At 40.1% G+C, this 11,396-nt stretch overlaps 1 protein-coding gene across 2 annotated transcripts in view; it reads right to left on the bottom strand.

Annotated features, from left to right (window-relative positions):
* The window catches only part of NIF3L1 (NIF3 NGG1 interacting factor 3-like 1 (S. cerevisiae)), a 20,948-nt gene extending 14,433 nt beyond the window's left edge, over nt 1-6,515 (bottom strand). Inside the window, exons 1-4 of one of the 2 annotated variants that reach the window (XM_006889077.1) lie at nt 6,069-6,515; nt 4,849-5,011; nt 3,482-3,608; nt 1,215-1,353 (exon numbers count right to left, since the gene is read on the bottom strand). In XM_006889077.1, the coding sequence (XP_006889139.1) occupies nt 1,215-1,353; nt 3,482-3,608; nt 4,849-5,011; nt 6,069-6,504 (865 nt within the window). In that variant the 5' untranslated portion in view covers nt 6,505-6,515. The remainder of the gene's footprint in view (nt 1-1,214; nt 1,354-3,481; nt 3,609-4,848; nt 5,012-6,068) is intronic. The other variant, XM_006889078.1, reaches the window with a different exon arrangement.
* Between the last annotated feature and the right edge of the window lie 4,881 nt (nt 6,516-11,396).

The following is an 11,396-nucleotide window of genomic DNA, read 5'->3' as shown; positions in this document are numbered from 1 at the left end:
ACCTAGATGTGGGTCAGAATACTTAGCAAACTCTCCACTAGAAATGATAAGTTTTTGTTAGCTGTCCACTGTCAGCTAAAGAACAATACTGTCTTAATTTTGCCATATACTGCCTTTGCTGGTGCTATTTTTTTACAATGAAGCAACAGCCTTGCAGCAAAATAAAAAATTTAATAAAACATTCAACATTTTTAAAAAAAAGGAGGAGACAAGGCTATCGAGTTGGATCAGAAACCAAATCCCACCTTGTCCATTCATTTTCTCTGGAAACTAATTCCCATAATTGTGGGCTTTTAGAGAAGTTAGTTGAGCTAGCTGCACCCTCATTTCTTCCCCTATAGAGTGAGGATTCCCCTTCCCATCTGAGTAACAATGGGTGCCATTTACTGTCACAAATGTGCACAAATCACTACCTGAGTATGTCACATGAGGTTTCAGCATCAATGCAGTTTTATAAAGGAGGTAACTGAGGCACAGAAAGATTAGATAGTATGTCCAAAGTTATAAATCAAATAAACCTGGTAGATAAGGATGAAGCCGGATCTCTGGAATTCAGAGCTTCAGCGTTCATAATCACTATGTCCCACCTGCCTTTGAAGTGAGAGCTCACATATTTAGGGCACTTGGCACAGTGCTTGGATCCCTGCAGAAGTAAGTATTCTGTCTACTCTATTTGTTCCCCAAAGTAATTGAAAACAAAAAGGGAAAGGCTAGAAAAAAGATAGTGTCTGTGAGAGTCAGAAACGACAAAGGACCAGATCCCTTAATAGTGCTTTACTAGCCAGTACAGTCAGTACTGAAAGTTTAAGATTTATGCTATAATTGTAGCAATCAAGATTTCCAGCTCTCTTTCTGACATATGATAAGACTGCCCTCAGACCTTCCTAGGTTGTGCTGGGCAACTTCCTAATTCTGGGTGCTAAGTTGGATCAATTATGGACTGGAGTTTTCAACTGATGGCTTAACATCCTCCACTGTTCCTTCTCCTGCAACAGCAACCCATTTGTAGACTTATTTACAATAAGCAGACTTCTTCAGCAGACTTGAGAGGAACATGCTGTGTGACTAAGAAAGAGACCCAGTAGTTGACAAAGTAAGCCAGTGATCTTTCATGAGATAACAGAAGTCTATCACTTACACTAATACAAACAAGAGTTTCACTTTGGCCTACTCAGTGGATATGCTGGTGAGAGAGAAAAAAAGTATTTATTTACCTAAGGTCTTCCCTACTCCAAGACTAAGGCGAACATGTGGTAGTTTTAGGTGACTCTTGATTCGCTCGATCATGGTGGCCAAGGAGACAGACTCATCCAGTGTACACACCCGGCCCATTCCGGTATGGAGAAGCAGAGGCTGAAGAGAAAGCACAGTCACAAATGCTGTTGGAGAATATGCACCAAATGCTGACGGATCATACATGCACTGTGAGTGGCAGGCTAATGGCTGGGGAGGCAAACCTGACAAAAATTTTCTCTGAAGGCTGACATATAAATGACTAATCTCAAACAAAGCGCTTTAACACAAGGAAGGCACAATTACTATGGTAGCACAGAGAAATGACCAAATAAATGAGCTAAGATTCGGGGGGTTGGAGAGACTAAAGGAACTGGGGATCAAAGGTTTCACAAGGACTGGCACAGCCCATCGAAAGCAATGCCACTAGCCAAAAGACTGCGACGGCACTGTGAATCTACCAGGCACTCTGTGCAAGAAAGATGCACAATCTCCCCCTGGACAATGTATAGTCTCCAAGAACCTGCTACAGGGTAGCTATGAGTTGGTTCCAACTCAACAGCAACGAATTTAACTTTTTTAACTTGAGGGTCTTGAATCACATAGGAGTTCAAAACAGAATGACATTAATGTAGTGTGGTAGGGTAGAAATAGGGCAAGAATGTGAAAAGCATTTTATGCAGACCAGCAGCCAGGAAATCAAGACATATTGCAATGGGAAAGCCTGATGTTAGGGACCTCTCCAAAGTACTGAAGAGCGATGGTGTCTCTATGGAGACCAAGGAGCACCTGATACAGTCCATGGTCTTTGCAATCACTTGTTATGCATCAGAGAACTGGACAATGACTAGGAATGATAGGAGGAGAATTGATGCCTTTGAGCTGTAGTGCTAGAGAAGAGTATTGAATATACTGTGGACTGCTAAATGAACAGGTTCATTCTGGAGAGGGTTAGATGAGGCTGCTCCTTGGAGGCAAGGATTCTGAAGCTTTGTCTGACATACTTTGGACATGTTGCAAGGAGGGACCAATCCTTGGAGAGATATGTCATGCTTGGGACAGTGGAGGGACAGCACAGGAGAGGAAGAAGACCCTTGATGAGGTGGATTGATTCAGTGACTGGGTTAATTAGAGTAGGTGTGTCAGAGGCAGTGAGATTGGCACAGGCTAGAGAAGGGTTTAGGGCTGTTGTACAAAGGGTCACTATGAGTCGCAGGCGACTTGATGGTACATAACAACAACAACAACAACATGTACAAAGGAGGCAGAGGTGTTGGGAGTACAGTAGAAGAATGGGTTCAAAGATGACAGCATGGCTGGACGCCAAGGGTGTGACTAGGGAGAGCAGCGAGAGGCCCAGGCTGCAGCCAGATCCTGGAGGGCTTGGTATATGGTGCAAAACAGCCTGAGTGTCTCCTACAGTGTTAAGAGAGAGAATTTTCCAAGGAAGGGAAGATGATTTCAGCTAGTGAGAAATGAGGCACATTGTAATAGATCTAGAGACATAATTAGGAGAGCTTTGATTTCCTCTCTGACACTGCTCCCAGGGAATCACCAGCTAGGTGGCTAAAGGACTTGGTGGGAGCCTCTGGTTTCTTCATATTCAATCTGTGCAAATAAACTGAAAATTCAGATCACCTTTTCATTAAACACTGAACAGCTTTAAACAAGGAGAGAACATTATCCTATGTTTACCTAATGTCTTTTAAAAGAATGTTACTAAAAAGTAATGTTGGTTAGACTTGCAGGAGAAACATTATAGAAGCTTAAAAAATTAGGTAGATGATTATGCCACCAATCAAACAGAAAATATAAAAAGAAAATATTTAAAGGCCAGGGAGAGGGTCTAAACAATGAAGTCAATTTTTCAATATATTGGATTTGAGATTCTTGTGAGATATTTAAGTAGAAAATGTCCATAAAATAGTTGGAAACGGGTTTGTTTGCATTATAAGAACATTCTGAACCACAGGGTAAATACACAGATCTATATGGTTGCCAAGTTAAAGGAATGAATAGAAAAGTCCACGCAGAGGGTCCAAGACAAACATGCAAGTCTGCAAGCCTGAAGAAAGACCACCACTTCCTATTCCTGCATGTCTCCTTCCCTCCATATGTTTTCTGAGGCTTATTATGCCTTCCTTCTGCTTCTTAGCTAATAACAATGGCCTGTTGGCCTAACAATTTACAAGTGAATTTACTAAACAAAAATGTACAGTAATTTAAGAGGTAACAGATTTTTTTTTACCTTCTCTAGAGAGAGAATTTCGGTCTTCTGATAAAGTTGTCTGTGTTGGGAGAGAAAAGCCACCACTTGAAGCAGACCCTCCTGGGTACAATTCAGACTGATCCGCGTGTGTTCTTCATCACCAAACCTAGGGGGTGAAATTCCGCCTTGCTTTATGATAGATACAAAGAAAGTATGTTTTACATAATCCAGATTATAAACCTACTATCACAGGAATTAGGTTTATACAAAGCTAGAGATTTGCAACAAAATTCACTCAATCACAAACTAATTGTCTTCGGCTCAGAACTTACTCACAGTTGACCCTTCACTAGACTTCTGAGGCTGTAAATCCCACTGGAGCAGATTGCTCACCTTTCTCCCTTGACGTGTTAATGAATATGAACCACCAGAGAGGCCTGGACTTCAGCTTAACAGCACAACTCCCTATGAACTAAGGCACCAGGACTCCTATTTCTAGAACAGTGCTTGATTCTCAAACATTTAATATGAAAGTCTTGGGAAACTTTCAAGAATGAAGATTCTCAGGCAAATGCTATTCTAATTAGATAGGTCAAGAATGAAGCCAAAACCTACACTTCTAATAAGCACTCAGTTAAGAACTACATGGGAGTCTCCCAAGAAGCAGTGATGGAGAGACTCTCTGAAAGGACAGGTATCAAAATCATTTAACCATGGAACTCCTGAGTCTACAGCCCTTACTCACTCTTGAAACCTGGCATAAAACTCACTCCAGTGGCTCAAGTTTCAGCCAAACAACCTAAAAGGTGAACAGCGATACCTAAGAGCACTCACTCCTTGGAATAACCAACCATACAAGGGCAATAGGACAGAATCTGCCCAAGGATAAAGCCAAGCATGCAGGGAAGGACAGGACAAAAGTATGAGTGGACAGGAGAAGCACAGTAAAGAGGTAGGAAGAGTGTGCTGTGGGAAACAGAATTAATGTTATCAAATGAAATGTGTGTATCTGTCAATTTTGTTATGTTGACGTTCCATTAGCAGTACATCTCTTCCATTCGTTTTTGTATGCTTTATATGCAAATGAAAAATATATTTCATAAAACCAGGTATGAGGAAAAGAATTTGAAACCTAACTACCAAGATTACAGAATTTGTAAAGACCCTTTTAGAAAGAGAGGGGAGGTCTGGTGGTGTAGTCAGTAGGGAGGTGCACCGCTCACTCAAAGGCCGTGCCCTCTCTAGTGGTTCAAATCCACAAGGGCTCCTCGGAGAAAGGCAACCAATCCCTCTGCGTGTGATTTACAGCCTTGCAAGCCTGCTGGAGGGTGGGCTATGAGTCGGTTCCAACTCGACAGCAATGAGCTTGACTTGTGAGTTTTCACACAAAGGAAAATATACCACACCTAGCAGAAAAAGAGGTGACAGAGACATCTGCCATCCCTTTCAATGCAGACATGACTTTCTCCAGGTCCTGGGAGTGACCGACGTTGAATTCTACTCGATGCGTTCCCTCTGTAGGGTAGCTGGCAGCTTTGGAAGGATTTATGGGGCGAGAAGTACAAGCTCCTAGAGTTATTAAAAAAAAAGTAAAAACATAGTTTTGTCAATTTGGGTTTTCCCCCCCTTAAGATAAAGATAAAACGTTCACTAGACATAAAAGATTCACTGTACTTAGCAACACCTTTTTTTTTAAATTTCTGTATCATTTACAAGGTTGTACAATATAAGCTGATATAAGTCTTTTGCAGTGCAAGAGAATAAATGTTTATAAATGCATTTTTTAAAAATGTAAGGTAAAAAAAATGTAAGGTAAACTGTTATGGACAAAATTTGTTTTAAGAATGTCATTTGCTTATGTACTAATATACATCCTGACAGATAAATATCCACTAATAATCTGCATATTCTAGGGATATGTATGAATATATGAAATGAAATATATTTTCAAAAAGGATCTATAATATAAAAAACAATAAGAAAAAAGAATGACTCATGGAATTTTAAATTATATACAGAATTGTTTATTGCTGGCTTGCTACATCAACTCATGTAAACCATGATTCAGGCTGTAAAGGCTCATAATGTGTTTGGTCACATTAATACAGAACACATCATCATAAAAGCTTCTGGGGAAAAAAATGAATAAATGAAAAAAAAGTTTCTTCAAATCAAGTTAGAGGAAAAAAAGAATCAAATTAGAACACAAATGCTGAATTTCCTCACTGTGTTGGATGTGTATTCAGTAAGACTCTAACATCTATTTAATTGCCATAGGAAACATATTTTGGAGGCTTCAGCTTTCAATGCAAATTAAGAAGCATTTTTAAAGTGCCTAGGCTTTAGGCACCTTACCACATGAATGAGAAATTACCAGCACTCAAGACTTGCAATGCTTTCCTTATTCACTACAGAGGAAAAAAGTTTCACTTTTCAAATGCAACTTAATTATAAATTTTAGCAGCACCCTTTTATCAAACAATTTTAAAATACATTATGTAAACATAGAATAATGCCCTTCACCACCACCCACTTCCAACTAAAGTGGTTCAAAGCTTCCCAGAAAGATATTCTCAGTTTTCAAATTATTTGCACAGATTGAATGTGAAGACCCAGAGGCTCTCACCAAGCCCTTTGGCCAGCCAGTTGTTGACTCCCTGCGGGGCAGCATCATAGGCCGTGTGAGGAGAGTAGATACCGACTCTGTTCTCCAGAGCCCGGATCACCAGGCGCTCCTTCCAGGTTTTCCAGGTTATGCGTTTCATGGGTCGGAAAATGGGCGGATGGTAGGAGAGAATGAGATCGGCCTTCTTTTGCAGTGCCTCCTCCATCACTTCTTCGGTCAAGTCATTGGTCAGGAAAAGTGTGTTTACAGTGTGTGGTGGACTGGGCTCTACCAGTAACCCAACATTGTCCCAACTCTCAGCAAAGGAGAGGGGTGCAAAGTCATTAAAGGACGAAAGGAGAGTTTTCAAATCCATGAAGGAACGGGAAGAAGTACAGACCAGGGAATGGACGACTGGGACCTTCCTGGACACGAGTCGGAAACCAGATGACAACATACAGAAATCAGGTAAAGCGGAGTGTCTGATAGGACAAAACAAAGCACAATAAGACATGGACACATTAGGCCTAGGCCTCTTGAGGCAGTAAAGCACATGAGCTGCATGCAGTCAGACAGACCTCAGGTCAGGTACACTGGCCCGGCCACTTACCAGTTAAACAGTTCTTGGGCAAGTCCTCTCCTAGCTTTTTCTTTCATCTGCAAAATGGGGATATATAACCTCCCTCACAAGCCAATGGAGAACTAAATGAGTCAATATGTTGATTCATATGTTAATAATAAAACAATTAGCATAGTATATAATACACAAATGTTTGGCAGCCCCCCTACTTTTGCTCTCCTCACCCCTGCCCTCAAGCACCCTTTTCCACTTCCCTAAGTATTTTCTTCCAAGTCCACTTCAACTTCCAACATAAAACTTTTCCTAACAAGTCTTCCTTTTCAGTTCTTCTCTTCTGTACTCTCAATGTTATATTCCTGTTGGCTCCTCCGGTATTGCTAATGCTACCTGAAAGAAAAATCTGTGTGCTAAGTCACAGTCTTCCCTATGTGTCATTTTAGACTGACAGTCTCCTTCTCCCTTAAAGAATTTACTGTTGAGGTGGTATATACTGGCAAAGGGCTTTACCAAGTAATACTGGGTAAAAAATAGAGAAGTTCAAAACAACTAAGATACCATTTCATCACAGTAACAATAGCAAAATCCAGCAGAGCAGCAAACAACAAATGCTGAAGAGGTTGTGGAAAAACTGACCCTTATTCACTGTTGGTGGGAATGTAAGATGGTGCAACCACTCTGGAAGGTAGTATGGCACTTTCTCAAAAAGTTGCAAATAGAAATACCATTTGACCCAGCAATTCCACTACTCTAAAGAAACCAGAACTGGGGGGAGGGATGGGTGGGGAGAGAAGTGCAGCAATGAATGAATGGAAATCCAAAATCTCTGTAAATGCTCATTAAAATTATTTTAAAAAAAACCAAAAACCAGAACGGCTACCCAAGCAGACATATGCACACTCATGTTTATTGCTGCTTTGTTCACAATAGTAAAGAGTTAGAAACAACCCATCAACAAACGAATGGCTAGAGAAGCTATGGTATATTCACACAATGGAATATTGTGCAGCACTGAAAAACAATGAACTAATGAAATATTCTACAAAATGGGTGACCACAGAGGACATTATTCTTAGTGAAATGTCTCAGTCACAAAAGGACAAATATTGCATAATGCCACTGTTTTAAAACACGATTGACATGGGAGTTGGGGGAAACTAAGAATAGAGGGGATAAATAATGTACATGGCATTTAAACAGATGAGGGAGAGAAGTGTATAGAAGGAATATATGATTAGGTATTATTGGCATGACGAGAGTCCAGAATAAGAGCTGCAGAGTAAAGTGGACTGGGGGTGGGGGGAGACTGTATTAACAATGAAAACTTTTTTTTTTCCTAAAGAGAAAAGCGAACTGGGGAAACAGGGGGTTAGGAAGGAAAATGTATTAACAACGAATGGATGGAAATCCAAGTTCTCTATAAACTTCCATTAAAATGTTGATTTTAAAAAAATAGAGATTTATTTAGCAACTAAAATCATGGGATATATTAATGTTTTGCTGCAAAAATATGAGCAGGGTCATGGTCTACAAAAAGTAGGAACTCTTGCCCCTGAACTACTAACACCTTCTACACACAGCCATACTCAGGAGATGGAACAGCTGAAGGTGTATGGTTCTGTTATTGATTTTGTACCCCTACACACCTCCCCAGAGTATGTTCAGTTTGGCCAGGCAATGATTCTGTTTTAAATGTAATGATATAACGTGGCAGTAATGTGATGATCTTTCATGATATAAACTCAAATAATAAAACAATCAATTATAAAATGATTAAGGGTATCATGTACCATCCTTAATCCCATCTCAGATCTAATACAACATAACAGGACCTTTCCCGAGTTGTAGCTGGTAACACCTTTTATCTTACTACAAGAGAAAGGAGAGAGAATTGAGAGGCTGAGGACAACTGCTGAGGACAGAGGAAAGGGAAGTGGAAATCTCAGTGCCACCAAAAAAGCAGAGCCGGGATCAGAAGTATCCTTTGAGGGGAGCTCTGGTGGCCTAGTGGAAAGAAGCTGTACTGCAATCCCAAAGGTATATGGTTCGAATTCACCAGATGCTCTGCTGGAGAAGGAGGGACAATTTCCTCCTGTACCAGTCAGATCTGATTTGACAGTACATGCACAAAAAATAATAAAATAAAATTTTTAAAAAAATTTATTAAAAAAAAGTATCCTTTGGATCCTGCTTTCTGCATGGTGAATATTTAGTATTCAAGAAAAGATTGATGCCAAGACAAATCCACCAGATGCTCTGCCGGGAAAGGAGGGACAATCTCCTCCTGTACCAGTCAGATCTGATTTGACGGTACACTCACACACACACACACACAAAAAATAATAAAAAAATTAAAAAAAAAAAAAGATTGATGCCAAAATACATGGTTATCTCCAAGTCACCAACCCTACAGATGCTGCTAGGAGACAGGCCCCTTCTCAAGAACCAACAGAGAAAATTATCCCCTAAAATCAACATCTTCAATTCAGACTTTTAGGCCCCCAAACCACTGGAATATATTTGTTTATTAAAAGCATCCGTTTGCCATATTTCTGTTGTAGTAGCACTAGATAAAAAGGCAAGTTCCTAGGCTCTGGTCATCTAGCTGCAAGAAGATGTGCTGCAATCCCAAAGGCACATGGTTCAAATCCTTGAATCCACCAGATGCTCCTCTGGAGAAGGGCGATCTCCTCCCAAGCAACTTACAGCCTCTGAAAACCAGCTATGGGCTGGTTCAGACTCAACCACCTTGCAACATCTCTAAGGTCTGTAAGCCTTCGACACACCTACATCTAACAGAAACTAGAAAGGCTGTCCAAAGAAAAAAGAATGGTGGAGGACTAACATAAAAATGTGGAGCTGGAAAAAAAAAAAAAAAAAAAAAAAAAAATGTGGAGCTGGAAAAATATGTGCTAGCTCTAAAATATGAGTAAATAAAATTAAAATCAGTAAACGTTTAGCCTGTCGAAATATCAGGCCTATTCTTAAGTTTGTTGCTGCTATTAAGTGCTATCAGGTCAGTCTAGACACGTGACAACCCAATTTAACAAGATGAAAATGTTCTTTTTAAGTTTGTTGTTGTGGCTGTTGGGTACCATGGAGTCTACTACAATTCATATGGACCCTATGAACAATGGATCAGAACCTTGCTTTATCCTAGGCCATCCTCACATCTACAGGAAACTTGAGGCTACTGTTGCAAGTCCCTTGTTGAGGGTTTTGGGTTTTTTCTCTTCTTTAAAAATTTATTATTAATTTCAATGAAAATTTACATAGACTTTCGATTTCCATTCATTCATTGTTGCACTTTTCTCCCCTCCCAACTCTCCTACTCTCTTGGAAAAGTAAAAGAAAAATTCTTTCATTGTTTTACAAAACCTTCCCCAGGTCCACTCCACTATACAGCCTTTGCTCTGGACTCCCATCATGACAAAAATACCTAATCACATATCCCTTTTAAACAGTTTTCTCCCTCATCTGTTTCAATGCAGTATACATTATTGAACCCATCTTCCTCAGTCTCCGCGCAACCCCAAGGTGAGTCCTATTTTACAACAGTGGCACCATGCAGTATTTGTCATTTTGTGACTGAAAATACTTCACTCAGCATAATTTCCTCCAGGATCACCCATTTTGCATAATACTACATGAGTTCCTTGTTTTTCAATGCAGCATAGTATTCCATTGTGTGAATATACCAGAGTTTCTCTATCCATTCGTTTGCTGATAGACGCTTGGGTTGTTTCCAACTCCTTGTTATTGTGAACAAAGCCGCGATAAACATGGTTGTTCATATATCTGCTTGGATGTCAGTTATGGTCTCTTTAGGGTATATTCCCAATAGTGGAATTGATAGGTCAAATGGTATCTCTATTTGCAACTTTTTGGGAAAGCGCCATACTGCCTTCCACAGTGGTTGCACCATTTTACACTCCCACCAACAGTGAATAAGGGTTCCAGTCTCTCCACAACTTCGCCAGCATTTTTACTTGCTGTTCTGTTAAATTTTGCTATTCTGACTGGGGTTAGATGAGATCTCATAGTTGCTTTACTTATTTTTTTTTCTCTTTTGCTGACCAACTTTCACAACATTATGTTTTCCCCTCAAGGACTAACATAGTTGCTGTTGTTATTAAGTGCCAGAGTCATAGGTGACTCACAGCAACCCTATGAAAGACCTGAACACTTTTATAACTTTCATTTCTCCAAGTTCATAGAGTTTCCAGAGGCAAGTTATTTAGTACTCACAAAAATTTTTAGGGCTTTTTTTCTCTCAGAAAAGTGCACAATCATTAACCAGTATGCATTTAAAACAAAAACAAACATTGCCTGTCTAGTTGTTTCTAAAACCCAGAAGAAAAAGTAAAACTGCCCCATAGAGTTTCCAAGGTTGTAATCCTTATGGAAGCCAACTGACACATCTTTCGCCCATGGTTGTTTTTATGTGCCATCAAGTCACCTGCGACTCATAGTGACCCTATGTACAAAAGCCCTAAACCCTGCTGTATCCTGTGCCAATCTTACTGTCTCCAACACACCTATACTCATTACCCTAGTCACTGAATCAATTTGAGGGTCTTCCTTTCCTGTGCTATCCATCCACCCTCTCAAGCATGATGTCCCTTTCCAAGGATTGGTTCTTCCTTGCAATATGTCCCAAGTATGTCAGACGAAGCTTCGGAATCCTTGCCTTCAAGGAGCAACCTGATTTAACTCTTTCGTTAAATCTCGAACAGAACCTGTTCGTTTTCTTAGCAGTCCATGGTATATTC

This window comes from Elephantulus edwardii, unplaced genomic scaffold (genome assembly GCF_000299155.1).
Source record: "Elephantulus edwardii isolate Elephantulus edwardi_28Jun2011 unplaced genomic scaffold, EleEdw1.0 scaffold00075, whole genome shotgun sequence".
NCBI classification, from domain to species: domain Eukaryota; kingdom Metazoa; phylum Chordata; class Mammalia; order Macroscelidea; family Macroscelididae; genus Elephantulus; species Elephantulus edwardii.
Note: the sequence above shows the minus strand (reverse complement) of the source record. Positions and strands in the feature narration are given on the sequence as shown.